The sequence below is a fragment of the Somniosus microcephalus genome, chromosome 11 (assembly GCF_052327205.1).
Source record: "Somniosus microcephalus isolate GS21.2 chromosome 11, FLI_Smic_1.0, whole genome shotgun sequence".
NCBI lineage: Eukaryota > Metazoa > Chordata > Chondrichthyes > Squaliformes > Somniosidae > Somniosus > Somniosus microcephalus.
In genome coordinates this window covers 144,197,668-144,214,408 of record NC_140997.1, presented here as the reverse complement: position 1 = coordinate 144,214,408, position 16,741 = coordinate 144,197,668, and the positions used below count along the sequence as shown (strand labels likewise).

Here is a 16,741-nt window from a genome sequence, read left to right as displayed (position 1 = left end):
GATGGCCCCGGTGTCCGGGTTGTATTGTCATTAATGCATTTTAATCAGCCTGTCCAGCCTCGGTGGCTCCCTTGAGCTGTTTCCGATTATTTATGCGGACAAACTAATGGCCTCATGTTTAGGCCTAACTGGGCTTGATCTGTTTTGATCTGACGCAATGCATATTCAGTGTTTGCCTAGCTGTCTGGCTTTTCAAACACAAAGTCCTTTTCACAGCAATGCATTTTAAGTTTCGATTTCCCAAGGCTGCCTGTTTGTGCTACAGAGTCCAAGCTTTTAAAATCTTACAGGCTTTTGGTCATGAGGTGCGGACACCATCTTTTTTTTGGGTATCTCTTTTAAAAATTGTCCATACAGGGTCCCTTTTTATTAATAACCTTGGGGGAATGTGGGAATTTTTGCGAACCTTACAGCGGGGGGGCAGTCCTGCGCCAGGGATGTTCCAGGGCAATGCTAATGGCTTGTGGCCGGCAACATAGGCATACCTGGGCCTGGATAAGTGGAATGCACTTTGGCTGCACTGCCCCTGTCCAGGGCCATTGCTGGGGAGGCCAGGAGAATCAGCCCCTATACACGTAGTGTAATAAATCTCCTGAGGTCTTGCTTACAGTTCATCCAAGCAAATGGCATGTTATTTAGCTGCTCTTATTGTTACACGTCAAAATGGCAGGGACACCGGGATGGCTTGTGCCACAGTGCCAATGGTGGTGGGAGGGCTGAATAGCAGGCATCACCTATTGAAGGTGATAGAAGCAGACATCACTTTTACAAATTACACTATAACCCGAGGTGTTACCAATGCCACATAAGCATTGTTAATTCATGACAACAGGAGATAGGCATTACAAACAGGAAGTCTCAGGAATTTTATATATCGATGTACATTATTTTATGCTTATACATCAAACAAAATATATTTATTCTTTTAATTGGAGGAAGTAAAGAAAAAACACACAGATTCACTTTGCATCGATTAATCTTGTAAATCAACAATTGGAAGTTTCAATGAGAAAAAAACCTAATGTGCTTCAGGGTAATGTGAGCAACAGCCACCGTTTATTAAAAACAATAGAATCGTTGAATCTTACAGCACAGAAGGAGGCCATTTGGCCCATCATGCCAGTGTTGGATGAAAAATGCAACATGGCCACCTTTACCAGGAGAGTAGTACAGAGTTGAAAGGGATCATAAAAAAAAACTGCTAGCTGCTTCCATAAACAGCCAGGCGCCCAGCAGCTGGGATAGAGTTACAGTATTTAAAGCAACCAATGGGTTTGAGTTTACTCCTTGAGAAGCCTTAGTAACTTTAAAAAGTTATAGATAGTTACATAAGCCAAAACAGCAGCGAGTATTAAAAGAACTCTGACAGAGCTGGGTTGAGAGCTGCTACAGCGTTTCCAAAATAAAAATCACAACTTACAAGCATACTTGCAGTTTATTTCAGAATGTACAATGGCTTACTATATTAGTTGTATACATTGCTTCATTTTTACTTGATTTTTCAGCTTTGCCTGCAATAACACATTTGCAGAAGTTATTTAATACAAAAGAATCAAAAGTTGCCATGGAAACTGAGCACTCTAAAATGGCCGACACAGCGTGTGCATTGTACACCTGTTGAAAGAGGCGATGGCTTTGAATTTACAGCTTTGTATGAGTTCTGCACAGTGAAGCACCGAGGTCAGAATGCTGATGCAGAATCCAGTGTGTTAAGTCAATTAGATTCGGCCACTCGCGATGGGGAGGAATTTTAATCTCGTGCAATGTGCAGGTTGATACCACTGAAACATCTCCCCATACTCTCACAGCAAGGGGAAATGACCACATCCACAATACTTCCCCAGATCGTCTGAATAGAAGGCATGTTCATCAAAAAGTTCTTGACACAGGGCATGACACACCTGGATAAGGGGCAACAAAATGGAAACAATATTGGAATATCATGGTTTCACACAGATTTGTGTTATTATGCAACAACACCAACAATAACTTACATTTATATAGTGCCTCAAACATCCCAAGCCACTTCACAACAGCGTTATCAAACATTTGACACTGAGAGACGTAAATAGATATTAGGACAGGTGACCAAAAGCTTGGTCAAAGAGATAGGTTTTAAGGAACGTCTTAAAGGAGGAGAGAGAGGTAGAGAGGTTTAGGGAGGGAATTCCAGAGTTTAGGGCCAAGGCAGCTGAAGGCATGGTCGCCAATGGTGGAGCGATTTAAAATGGGAGGCCAGAATTGGAGGAGCACAGAGATCGCGGGAGTTGTAGGACTGGAGGGGTCATGGAGGGGTTTGAAAACAAGGATAAGAATTTTAAAATCTAGGCATTGCTGGACAGGGTTGCAAATGTAGGTCAGCGAGCACAAATGTGATGGGTGAACGGGACTTAGGATATAGGCAGCAGAGTTCTGGAAGAGCTCAAGTTTATGAAGGGTGGAAGATGGGAGGCTGCCTGGAGAGCATTGGAATAGTCAAGTCCAGAGCTAACAAAGGCATGGCTGAGGGTTTAAGCAGCAGATGAGCTGAGGCGGGAGCAGAGATGGGCGATGTTATGGAGGACGTCTTGATGATGGAGCGGATATTGGGTCAGAAGCTCATCTCGGGGTCATAGAAACATAGAAGATAGGAGCAGGAGTAGGCCATTCGGCCCCTCGAGCCTGCTCCGCCATTCAATGAGATCATGGCTGATCATCCAAATTCAGTACCCTGTCCCTGCTTTCTCCCCATATCCCTTGATCCCTTTAGCCTTAAGAAATATATCCAACTCCTTCTTGAATATATTTAATGAATTGGCCTCTACTGCCTTCTGTGGTAGCGAATTCCACAGGTTCACCACTCTCTGGGTGAAGAAATTCCTCCTCATCTCTGTCCTAAATGGCTTACCCCTTCTCCTTAGACTGTGACCCCTGGTTCTGGACTCCCCAACCATCGGGAACATCCTTCCTGCATCTAGTCTGTTCAGTCCTGTCAGAATTTTATAAGTTTCAATGAGATCCCCTCTCATTCTTCTAAACTGTAACGAGTATAAGACCAATCGACCCAATCTCTCCTCATACGTCATTCCTGCCATCCCAGGTATCAGCCTGGTGAATCTTCGCTGCACGCCTTCCATGGCAAGAACATCCTTCCTCAGATAAGGCGACCAAAACTGCACACAATACTCAAAATGTGGTCTCACCAAGGCCCTGTACAACTGCAGCAAGACATCCTTGTTCCTGTACTCAAACCCCCTCGCTACGAAGGCCAACATACCATTTGCCTTCTTAACCACCTGCTGCACCTGCATGCTTACCTTCACCGACTGGTGCAGAAGGACACCCAGGACTCATTGCACTTCCCCTTCTCCCAATCTATTGCCATTCAGATAATAATCTGCCTTCCTGTTTTTGACACCAAAGTGGATAACCTCGCATTTATCCACGTTATATTGCATCTGCCATGCTTCTGCCCAATCACCCAACCTGTCCAAATCATACTGGAGTTTCTCGGCATCCTCCTCACGGCACACACGCCCACCCAGCTTTGTGTCGTCTGCAAACTTGGAGATATTACATCCAGTTCCCTCGTCTAAATCATTAATATATATTGTGAATAGCTGGGATCCAAGGACCGATCCCTGCGGTACCCCACTAGTCACTGCCTGCCACTCGGAAAAAGACCCATTTATTCCAAATCTTTGCTTTCTGTCTGCCAACCAGTTCTCTATCCAAGTCAATAACTTGCCCCCAATCCCATGTGCCTTAACTTTACATGCTAATCTCTTATGTGGGACCTTATCGAAAACCTTTTGAAAGTCCAAATACACCACATCCACTGGTTCTCCCTTATCTATTTTACCAGTTACATAGGATGGCAAGTTTGAAAGCAGTCTGGTTCATCCTCAGACAGTGGCCAGTGGGAGGGATGGAGTCGTTGGCCAGGGAGTTTGTGGCAGGGGCCAAAGACAACGGCTTTGGTCTTCCCAATATTTTCTTGGAGGAAATTGTGGTCATCCAGTACTGGATGTCAGACAAGCAACATAACAAATGAGAGGCAGTGGCAGGGTCGAGAGAGGTGCTGGTGAGGTAGAGCTGGGTATCACAGCATACACATGTTTTCGGATGATGTCGCCGAGGGACAGCATATAGTTGAGAAATAGGAGGGGGCCAAGGATAAATCCTTGGGGGACTCCAGAGGTAACGGTGTGGGAATGGGAAAAGAAGCCATTGTAGTTGATTTGCTAGCTACAACTAGATAGACAGAAATGGAACACGGTGAGGGCAGTCTCACCCAGCTGGGCGATGAAGGAGAGGTATTGGGGGAGGATGGTGTTGTCAACTGTGCCAAAGGCTGCAGACAGGTCAAGAAGGATGAAGAGGGATCATTTACCATGGTCACAGTCACATTGGATGTCATTTGCAACTTTAATAAGTGCTGTGGAAAGGGTGAAAACCTGATTGGAGGGCTTCAAACATGGAGTTGTGGGAAATATGGGCACGAATCTGGGAGGCAACAGCACATTCAAGGACTCTGAAGAAGAAAGGGAAGTTGGAGATGGGGCGGTAGTTTGCAAAGCAGAGGGGTTTTGAGGAGGGAGTTTTGATGGCAGGTTTAAAGGAGAGAGGGACAGTATCTGAGGAGAGGGAACCGTTAACAATATCAGCTAACATGGGGGCCAGGAAGGGAAGTTGGATGATCAGCAGTTTGGTGAGAATAGGGTCAAGGGAGCTAGAGGTGGGTCTCTTGGACAAGTTGAGCCCAGAGAGGGCATGAGGAGAGATAGGAGAGAAACTGGAGAAAGTTGGGAGAGGCAGCTGAATGGATGGTCTCAATCTTTAAGACAAAGAAGGCCATGAGCTCCCCGCACTTGTTGTTGGAGGTGAGGGTGGAGGGTGGAGGGGGCAGGGGGCACATATACCAGAAACGCTGTTTACGGAGGTCACGGTCCATCATCAAAGACTCTACCCACTCCAGCCACAGTCTGTTCGCCCTCCTACCATCTGGGAGACGCTACAGATGCATTCGCACCCGTACGACCAGATTTAGGAACAGTTTCTTTCCCAGGGCTGTCATCCTACTGAACTCCACAAATAAACTCTAAAGCCTGCACATCTGCCAATGCACTTTATTATGGTCATATTTATGTTAATATACTACAAGCCAAATATATGTTGAATGTTTAAATGTCTTAATCCAAATGTACACTCTCGGGAGCCGCAAGCCTACATTTCGTTGTACTGCACTTGTGCACTAACAATGACAATAAAAGTTGATTTGATTTGATTTGATTTGGAGGGGTTTAAGAAGATGGTTTGTAGTGGAGAAGAGAAGCCGGGGGTTATCTTTGCATTCCAGGATGATTCTGGAATAGTGAGCAGTTTTGGCAGTGGAGAGCAGGACCCGATGCTGCTTTATGCGGTCCAGCCAGATCTGGCGATGAATGACTAAACCAGTTGTCAGCCATAAACATTCAAATCTGGGTCCCTTGGACTTAAGGGCGCAGAGATGGGGGCCGTACCAGGGGGAACAGCCAGGGTGAGAGAGAGTAATGGTTTTAATGGGGACTAGGGCATCAAAGGTGGAGGTGAGGGTGTGATTGAGCAGATCGGTAGCTGCAGAAATGTTGTGGTAAATGGAGGGCCAAAGGCTAGACAGTTGGGAATTTGAAACTGCTGTTGTAAGTGACGTGGCAGAGAGGTTTTTCCAGGGGCGGACGCAGATGGAAGTGGGGTTGGGAGTTGGAAGGAAGATGCGAGAGGAGAGGGATACAAGGAAGTGATCAGAGATGGCCTCATCTGTGAGGGACACAGTAGGAATTGACAGGTCACATGAAATGGCAAGATCGAGGGGGTGGCCGTGAATATGGATAGGGGAATTTAGATAGTGGAAGAGATTAAGGGAGGATAGGATGGCAGTGAACTCTGTGGAGAGAGGACATGATGAGTTGAGATGGAGGTTGAAATCACAGAGAGCGATCATATCTAGAACACAGAGAGTGATCATATCTAGAACACAGAGAGCGATCATATCTAGAACACAGAGAGTGATCATATCTAGAACACAGAGAGTGATCATATCTAGAACACAGAGAGTGATCATATCTAGAACACAGAGAGTGATCATATCTAGAACACAGAGAGTGATCATATCTAGAACTGACTGCACCATTTTGAATGAAGGCATCATAGCATATGACATACACAAACGGGTTCCAAATATGGCATTCAAAACTCTATGTGTAGTCCTGTAGCAATTACATAGAATTACACAGAATTCACAGCACAGAAACAAGCCATTTGGCCCAACTGGTCTATGCCAGTGATTATGCTCCACACCTATACACTTCTATTCCTTTCTCCCTCATGTACTTATCTAGTTTATCTTTAAATGCATCAATGCTATTCGCCTCAACCACTCCATGTGGTAGCAAGTTCCACATTCTAACCATTCTCTGGGTAAAGAAGTTTCTCCTGAATTCCTTATTGGATTTATTAGTGACTATCTTAGATTTATGACCCCTAGTTTTGGGTCCCTCACAAGTGGAAACATCTTTTCTACGTCTACCCTATCAAACCCCTTCAAATTTTAAAGACCTCTCTAAGGTCACCCTTCAGTCTTCTATTTTCTAGAGAAATAAGCCCCAGCCTGTTCAGTCTTTCCTGATAGTTATAACCTCTCAGTTCTGGTATCTTCTTTGGAAATCCTTTGTGCACCTTCTCCAGTGTCTTTGTATCCTTTTCGTAATATGGAGAACTGTACACAGTACTCTAAGTGTGGTCTAACCAAGCGTAACATAACATCTATTCCTCTCGAAATGAACCCCAGTGCTTTGTTTGCATTTTTCATAACTGTGTTAACCAATGATTAAGTCAATGGGATTGAGGTGTTTAGTGGTCACTGTTGATTAGGATTGGAGCACAGGATTCCAAACCCAGAGAGATGTGAGATCTGAAGGAGGCATGTTGAAATGCTGAGGCTAATTCCAGTCCATAGGAGTGGCCAATGAAAACACACCCGTGGCTTTTTATAAAGATACTTGCAATAGAATATACACCAGTTACCTTTGACTCAGAGATACAATTTCACTTCTGATGAGATCTGAGTAGCTGTTGGGTTGAAGTGGGCACAGGACTTCCCTAATCAAAGGAGCACGAGCCCTCAGTTTCAGCCTAAAGTAGCATTCAAACTCAGCTGTCTTCACTGAAGAAGTGCTTTCATTTTTTACAACAGTCTTAAAGTAGAAGAAAAACCTTTTAGGGATCAATCCCACCCCACAGAAGTGAACTTCATGTTGTTCAGTAAACATAGAAAAACAGGAGCAGGAGTAGGCCATTCGGCCCTTCGAGCCTGCTCCACCATTCAATATGATCATGGCTGATCCTCTATCTCAATACCATATTCCCGCTCTCTCCCCATACCCCTTGATGCATTGATGGTGATGAAAGAGGCACCATTGGCAGTGTGTGTGTCCCAGGCTCTCTCGGACTGCTGGCTCGGAGACCAAACACAGTAATGAACGGCAACAGAGAGAAATGAGAAAGGCATCTAAATATAAAATTGGTGATGAAAATGAAATCCAAATACCTCTCCTGATGAATAAAGAACCGACTTTCCTTGGTTCATTGAATTGACTTACATTGGCCCAAGTCAGATAAATTTTATACTATCATCGATCAAATATCATAATGCAACAGGAATCAAAATTTGCAAAAATATAGGCTAGAAATGCAATATAATATAACTACACGTTGTAACTGTCTGAATAGACTCGCATTGTCTAAACATCACATATTGTTGCATGGCCAACAGAAGAGATATGTATCCTTAATTACTTTCAACTTTTCAGACTTAAATAATCTACAAATGCATATCATTTATCATCAGTTACAAGGGCAAAGATGAACAAGGAGAAGCTTTCAGCCAGCCCTCAGCACCAGTGAGCTCAGGCCTGTAATCAAAGGCACAGTCTGGTCTATATATGTTATTTTCAAAGGAAAGGCCAAGCTCCAATCAACATGCCTTTAACCTGCAGATGCTCCTCCAATAGAACTACAGTAATTGACATTTCATCTATACAGCAAAATATTTCAAACTGAATTATTCTCCAGCTACAATCAACTGCTTTGGTGACATCACCAGCAGTGCTTTACTATCTGATGATGATATCAATACATGGGGAACTCAATAATCCTGACTGAGAGGGTGTAGCTCTCTCCACTTCTCTCCTCATTGTCTGAAAGTAGTGACTTGTGCAGTTCCACAGGCAACAGCAACTCTCTAGTATCTCCCAAGTGACTATCCTTGCTGGCAGGCAATGGGGCACCACTGCAGACCAGCTCAATCCTGTCCTCAATCCAAGATGACAGCCATGGCTCAGCAGTAGCACTCACGCCTCTGAGCCAGGGACCTGAGCGCATAATCCAGGCTGACACTCCAGTGCAGTACTGAGGGAGTGCAGCTCTGTCAGAGGTGCCGTCTTTCAGATAAGATGTTAAACTGTGGCCCTATCTTCCCTTGCAGGTGGACGTAAAAGATTCTATGGCACTATTTTGAAGAAGAGCTCCTGGTGTCCTGGCCAATATTTATCCCCCAACCAACATCACTGAAAACAGATGATCCGGTCATTATCACGCTGCTTTTTGTGGGAACTTTGCTGTGTGCAAATGGGCTGTTGCATTTCCCCACATTACAACAGTGACTACACTTCAAAAGTATTTAATTGGCTGTGAAGCATTTCGGAAGTGAAAGGTGCAATATAAATGCAAGTTCTTTCTTTCTGTCCTCACAGTGTCCACATATGTGTGCTTTTCCACCAGAGGCCAATGGATAATGATTAGGGCCAGGCATTTGCTTCGAAATCCCAGCCCAAGAGTGGAAACCCTGACTGATGTTTTTCTCCCCCCCCTCTCTAATTACAATTACCCCCTCCCAACTTCGAGATCAGCTAACTCGGCACACAGTAGGGATGGGCTTAGGACTTTCCTGGTCTGCATATCTCAGCACCCCACCGAGGGGTGCTTTTATTTACTGAGGCAATAGGATGCTGTGTGAGGGCTTTCTAATTAGGAGAATTTCCTGAGAATGGACCAGAGACACTTCATTTGCATAATCTCTCCCTATCTGTCAAGCATCATGATGGCACTCCCAATGAACCAATGGCTAAAGGCACCGCCCAGTGTGGCACAAAGCTATATGATCCAGAAGGTCTTAGGTTTAATCACTGCTCTGTGCTGAGCTAATTGACCTCAGCTGGAGTAGTAGTTGGATGTTACAAATGTCCTTGGCGGTGCTAAGGTAGGGGAGTTGTGGGTGTTGTGGGGGGGCAGCGGGAAAACAGGCAGGATTCCCATGCTGCTTTGCCATGCAGTGAGCTTTTGCTGTACGTATACGTGTATGGATGCCCATTGAAACGGGGTCTGCATGTCTGACACTCCTGTGAAGAGCCTTGGGATGGTTTACTGCATTAAAGGTGCTAATTAAATGCAAGTTGTTGTTGTAATGTTGATCTTCATCCTCAACTCCATATCCCTTGATTCCCCTAGAGTCCAAAAATCTATCTATTTCAGCCTTGAATATACTCAACGATTCAGAGCCACAGCTCTTTGGAGTAGAGAATTCCAAAGATTTACAACCCTCTAAGTGAAGAAATTCTTCCTCATCTTAGTCTTGAAAGGCCGATCCCTTATCCTGAGACTATGCCCCCTAGTTCTAGACTATCCAGCCAGAGGACACAGTCTCTCAGCATTTATCCTGTCAATCCCCCTCGCAATCTTATATGTTTCAATGAGATCACCTCTCATTCTTCTAAACTCCAGAGAGTATAGGCCCAATCTACTCAATCTCTCCTCATAGGACAACTCTCTCATCCCAGGGATCAATCTAGTGAACCTTCGTTGCACCGCCTCTAAGGCAAGTATATCCTTCCTTAGATAAGGAGACCAAACTGAGCACAGTACTCCAGGTGTAGTCTCACCAAAGCCATGTACAATTGTAGCAAGGCTTCCTTACTCTTGTAATCCAACCCCCTTGCAAAAAAGGCCAACATGCCATTTGCCTTCCTAATTGCTTGCTGTACCTGCGTGCTAACTCTGTGTTTCCTGCACGAGGACACCTAAATCTCACTGAACACCAACATTTAATAGTTTCTCACCATTTAAAAAATATTCTGTTTTTCTATTCTTCCTACCAAAGTGAATAATCTCACATCTCCTCACATTATATTCCATCTGCCACCTTATTGCCCACTCACTTAACCGGTCTATATTCCTTTGCAGGCTCTTTGTGTCCTCCTCACAGCTTACTTTCCCACCTAGCTTTGTATCATCAGCAAACTTGGACACATTACACTCGGTCCCTTCATCTAAGTCATTAATATAGATTGTAAATAGCTGAGGCCCAAGCACTCCACCCTTGTGGCACTCCACTAGTTACAGCCTGCCAAACTGAAAATGACCGGTTTATCCCTACTCTGTTTTCTGTCCGTTAACCAATCCTCTATTTATTACCCCCAACCCCATTAGCCCTTATCTTGCGTAACAGCATCTTATGTGGCACTTTATCAAATGCCTTTTGGAAATCCAAATATACTACATCCATTGGTTCCCCTTTATCTACCCTGCTCATTACATCCTTAAAAAACTCTAATAAATTTGTCAAACACAATTTCCCTTTCATAAAACCAAGTTGGCTCTGCCTAATCATACTATGATTTCCTGAGTGCCCTGTTACTACTTCCTTAATAATGGATTCCAGCATTTTCCCAATGACTGATGTCAGGCTAACTGGCCTGTAGTTCCCTGTTTTCTCTCTCCCTCCTTTCTTGAATAGTGGCATTATATTTGCTAGCTTCCAATCCACTGGGACCATTCTAGAATCTAGGGAATTTTGGAAGATCACAACCAATGCATCCAATATCTCTTTTAGAAACCTAGGATATAGGCCATCAGGTCATGGGGATTTGTCGGCTTTTAAGGGTTGAATCTGTGCTCAATGCTCACAACCGTGAAGAGCTATTGAGTAGGAAACTCTAAAATAACACATTGATAGCATGCAATTTTATTCAAGTTTAACTCACCAGATATGTAGACAGCTTAAAATAGCAAAAATGATGCCAGAGATTAAAGACACAGGTACAGCAAATATAAGTGAGATGATCCTATAGCACCATAATTTAGACACTTCAAACAACGCGTCACTCCAAATCCAGATTTTGTCAAAACTGTGCACCGAATCAGGCTCCGCAATCACATCTTCAAAGTTTACCTTTAAAGAAACAAAAATAAAGCAGGGTTCATTGTGAATTTAATGCAAGGTAGAAATGCACTTTTCATCTGTGCACTTGTATAAGATTCCATCCCCCTCCCATTGTCTCAGGCTGAACCAGACTGTTCGCATCCTTGCCATCCTATCCTGAGCTGAGCTTCTGACCCCATATCCTCTCCATCACCAAGACGGCCTACTGTCACCTCCGTAACATCGCCCGTCTCCACCCCGCCTCAGCCCATTTACCATTTAGAGCCCTCGTGTATGCCTCTATCACCTCCAGATTCAACTATTCCAATGCACTCCTGGCTGGCCTCCCAGCCTGCACCCTCATTAAACTGCAGCTCATCCAAAACTCTGCTGCCCACACCCTGTCCTGCACCAAGTCCCGTTCACCCATCACCCCTGTCTTCTTTGACCTACATTGGCTTCCGGTACCCCAACACCTCAAATTTAACATTTTAATTCTTGTGTTTAAATCCTTCCAAGACCTAACCCCTCCGTAATTCTGTGACCTCTTCCATCCCAACACCCTCTCCAACCTCTCCGTTCCTCTGCCCCTAGCCTCTTGTGCACAGAGCCCCTCCCTTTGCCCAACCATTGATGGCCATGCCTTCAGCCACCAAGGCCCCACACTCTGGTATTCCCTCTCTAAACACTTCTGCCTCATCACCTCCCTCTCCACCTCTTTGATCAAGCATTTGGCTACCCGTCTTAATATCTCCTTCTTTGACTCAGTGCCCATTTTCACCTTAAGCCTCTGTGAAGCGCCTTGGGTCATTTTTCAACAGTAAAGGTGCTACATGAATGCAAGTTGTTGCTGTATTACAAGAAAATGCAACGATACCATAAAGTATATTCTGAGAGATACAGCATTGATTCATGTACATGGCGGACTTCTATTCACACTGCGGAATGTATCATGTACAGTGCATAAATTATAATTCGCTGTTGAACACTTAACGTGGTCGGATGACATTCCTGTGTCTGCTATTTTAGTGGAGGCATTACCCCATTTAACATAAATGGTTTACGGCCTGTATTAAAATAGCACGCAGAGAAATGTCAAGTGAGCCCGTTATGTATCCGTCCTGTAATATCACCAACGCCAACTTCTAGCTCAAGTCTTCAGCTTTCTTCATTTTTCTAGGTGCATTGGCTGAATATCCTGCTTGCAACTATGGTCCAAATGCTGGTGCAGTCTCGCTCGAGGGACACGATATGATCAGGGTTGTTTACTCCTGTCACAACCCTGATGGTATTTTTACCTCCCAGATAAAAATAATTTCTGTTAAGCATTTGCATGGGGGAGGGAAAGTGGGGGGTGCAGGGATTGGCCTGGGCAGCAGAGGGGCAAATGGGCACTCCTAGTGGGCATCCAGATGATACAAAAAAACACTTTTTTAATACAACAGCAATTTGCATTTATATAGCGCTGTGAACATAGTACAGTACAACATCCTCAGGCGCTTCACAATTGCGTTATCAGACAAAAGATTTGACGCTGAGCCACAAAGGCAATATTAGGCTAGATGACCAAAAGCTTGGTCAAAGAGGTAGATTTTAAGCATCTTAAAGGAGAAGAGGCTTAGTGAGGGAATTCTAAATGCATGGCTGCCAATGGTAGGGTGAAGGAATTTGTGAATGCAAAGATCTCAGAGGGCTGTAAGGCTGGAGGAGGTTTTAGATATTTTTTTATACTTTATAGGCCAGCATGTAGTTGCCCTGATTGAGTGGCTTGCTCGGCCACTTCAGAGGATGGTTAAGAGTCAACCACATTGGTGTGGACTGGTGTCACATGTAGTCTAGACCAAGTATTAGTGAACAAGTGGGGTATTTACAGCAGCTTTCAATGGTCACTTTTACTGATACCAGCTTTTTAATTCCAGATTTTCTTTAAACTGAAGTCAATTTCACAAACACTCTCTGGATTATTAGTCCAGGTTCTCTGGATTACTGGCCCAGTAACTAACCACTGCACCACCATACCCACTACTGTAGTTGCACTTTACTGAAATGCCTTTACTGAAGTAAGTTCACAGGAGAGAAACGGGCACTATTCAGCAGTGCAAGAAGTAGGAGTGGTGACGGAAGCCTCAGTTGAACAGAGAGATTTTGAGGAGGCTTCTCAAGATGGAGATGGAAGTAGATGGGCAGGAGGGGTTTAGGGAGAGAGTTCCAGAGTGTTGGGCCATCACCTCATTGTGGAGTGGTTTAATCTTACTTGCTCACTTGGTATCGATTAAATAAAGAGTTCTGCCACTGGACTTGATATAATTTTATTAACCCACTAAAACATAAATGTTACTACCAATTAGAAACAATACACTAAAACATAAATCTAACATACACAGGTACAAACAGTACAACCTCAATACCTGTGCCCAGGATCATCTATCAATGACCCTGGCGTTCCGAATCATAAGAACATAAGAAATAGGAGCAGATGTAGGCCATTCGGCCCCTCGCGCCTGCTCCGCCATTCAATAAGATCATGGCTGATCTGATCTTGGCCTCAACGCCACTTTCCCGCCCACTCCCCATAACCCTTGACCCCCCTGTAGCTCAAATACATGTCTATCTCCGCCTTGAATATATTCAATGACCCAGCCTCCACAGCTCTCTGGGGCAGAGAATTCCACAGATTTACGACCCTCTGAGAGAAGAAATTCCTCCTCATTTCCGATTTAAATGGGTGCCCCCTTATTCTGAAATTATGCCCCCTCGTTCTAGATTCCCCCACGAGGGGAAACATCCTCCCTGCATCTACCCTGTCAAGCCCCTTCAGAATCTTATATGTTTCAATAAGATCACCTCTCATTCTTCTAAGCTCCAATGAGTATAGGCCCAACCTACTCAACCTTTCCTCATAAGACAACCCCTTCATCTCCGGAATCAACCTCGTGCAGGAATTAATCGCCCGAGAGCTCTGCCCAACTGGGGGCTCAGCTTTCCTTATATCGGGTTTCTCTGCATGCCTTGCACAATTACCCACCCTGCTTGCGGCCATCTGCAGTACCATTCTATGCTAGAGAGTTGTTGTCCTAATTCTTATCTTATCTCGGACATTCGATATACTGGGTCTGGAAGTATGATGATCTCACCCACCAGGACAAGGGATACGTACGATCCCAAGGCCTTCGCTGCTTAACCTCCCTTGTTCCCTTTAAGTTGTTGTAGTTGCAGCTTTCCAGCGGTTGCGCTGGTACTTTTAAGTTGTCAACACCCCCATGAGCCTTTACTATCCAACTTGACCTATTTTCCCAAAGCATGCTGGATAAAGGTACTGGATTCCTTTCTCACACTTATAAATGCCACCAGAGGTAACGAGTATACGCGTGACCCCAGACTCAAGGTAGACATGCATTTTTATGGATACCTTTCTTTGCCATGGTATTAATTCCATGGTTATTGCGCTGCTCCCAATGCCCAGTTTTCTACTGGCATCAGCCAAACATGGGCATCATTTAAATAAATCTTGGAGAGAGGGGTGAAATATTGCTCTTCTCCCAAGATGAAAAAGTTAAGCATTCGCACTTTTTCGATGTCGCTCTCACCTCGATTGTTTCATACTTTTAGTGTTTGACCATAAAAAAGATAATTCATTTTTAGTTCAAGATAGACCATGTCCCAGTGCACACAAAAAACTGGAGACTCAACGCAAACACTTCACCCATTTATCTGTGCACAGCTTTCAAGTGCCGCCATCTATCTACATACAAAAAATGTATTGAGTAGGTCTTTATTGTTTGTTTACAAACACACAACACAATGACCTAAATTGTGTCGAGTGCATCATTGCATGACATCACCAAGATGTAGATGATGCATGGCTCCTGCAGCTCAGCTTCGCCCCTCACCCCCACCGCCCACCCCTCCCCCAACAAAAAAAAGTTTGCCGAGCACTCTTTCATGAAGAGATTATTTATTTGCAGCATATAGGGTACATTTTCCTCCAAGCCACAAATCAGAGCATCAGGCTCAGAGGTCAGCATGCTTGGTTCTCCTGTCATTAAAGAAGAAAAAAAAGACTTGCATTTCTGTAGCACCTTTCACGACCTCAGGACGTCCGAAAGCACTTTACAGCCAATGAAAGTACTTTTGAAGTGTAGTCACTGTTGTAATGTAGGAAGCGTTAGAAATTAAGTTTAGTGACTAGTGAATAGGGAGCACCATGGGTCAGGTGTGTGGGCCACTGTGCTCAATTTTTCAATCTGCCCTCCCTTCAAGCAAGACTCCACACCAGGGGGCGGAGTTTCTGAAAATGAACCCTTGTATTTTTCGTTGACAAGCTTTACAGGTATGGCTTTCTTATGCAAGCTTATGGTCTACATCTGCCCAAGCTTACTGCAAAAAGTCCCTGACTGCACTGTTCTACGTGCTTCAGTCCAGTTTGCAACCTTACTTACAGTTGCCATGATATGGGCAAGCGTCACTTACCTTTAAGTGGGTATTGACACCTCTGGGGTCCCGGTCTTCCACCGATGGGGTCTGCTCCTTGGCCGCTGGAACATTTTGATCTGGTTCCCCTTGCCCCTCGCCAAGGTCAATTTTGGTTTCGTTCAAATGTTCGTCTGTGAGCATGCTTGCACATCCAACTACAGAGCTTCAGTTGTCAGGCAGGAGGAATAGACGGCAGCAGTGGCAGGGGTACTGCCAGAGTTCTGATTGAAGTTTCAGATGCTGCAGACGTAGCCCATGTAAACCGATAGCTCCCTCAGACAGCCTGTGCTATGTGATCGGCCTGTCACTGGCATCAGCTGTTCCCAAAGCAGCAGAGAACATTCTGCCTCTGACATACCAGGGAAAGGAATGCCCGATTACATTGCAATGGCAGCCAGCTTTTGGGTTTTCAGTCCAATGCCGAATAAATACTGATTGTTTGAAGTATAGGCGACAGATTTCTCTCACTAAATATAGACTTCTTCCTTCAGGTGCTAATGAAAGTGGGAGCACTTCATGACAGAGTGAAAGATTCCAACAATTAAACTGTCCTGGAACATTAAACCTACGTTTATAGTTTTCCCATAGTTTCTTCTTCCCCGCCACCGCCCCCCACCAGCCCCCCCCCCACTAATTCTATTTATTGCCCCAATGGTTGCTGCTTACCTTTAAAGGAACCCTGGCCTAGAAATTGGGTTTTGGCGCAGCGACGGCTTTAGCGCCGGAAGTTAGTGCCGGAGCTAAGTCGCGCTGGGCGGGCCAAAAATTCACTACTTCTGCGCCCAAACGGCTGCCGGCGCTGCTGAAAACTGTTAGCGCCTGAAAACTGGCGCTATGCGCTGAATTTCGGCGCTATTCCGGCGCTGCGGCGCCCGCTGCGGTGCGGCAGGTTCGGGAAGTGCAGGCCTCCTCCTTCCCTTAAGGAGGAGCTGCCTGCACCCGGCCGCGGCCCGCGATAATCTTTTTAAAAATGAGCCCGGCACCTCGGACAAGTGCCGGGCTTGCTTCTGTTCCGGGGGGGGGGGGGGGGAAGTCCGGGGAGGGAGCTGCGGC

At 45.0% G+C, this 16,741-nt stretch overlaps 1 protein-coding gene across 1 annotated transcript; it reads right to left on the bottom strand.

Annotated features, from left to right (window-relative positions):
- Positions 1-1,027: 1,027 nt before the first annotated feature.
- LOC147110929 (caveolin-2-like) lies at positions 1,028-16,004 on the bottom strand. The gene is made up of 3 exons (XM_086001343.1): positions 15,686-16,004; positions 11,058-11,245; positions 1,028-1,901 (listed from the first exon to the last, which is right to left on the bottom strand). The coding sequence occupies exons 1-3, from the start codon at positions 15,827-15,829 to the stop codon at positions 1,751-1,753; spliced, it is 483 nt and encodes a 160-aa protein (XP_085857469.1). The 5' UTR covers positions 15,830-16,004; the 3' UTR covers positions 1,028-1,750.
- Positions 16,005-16,741: the final 737 nt, after the last annotated feature.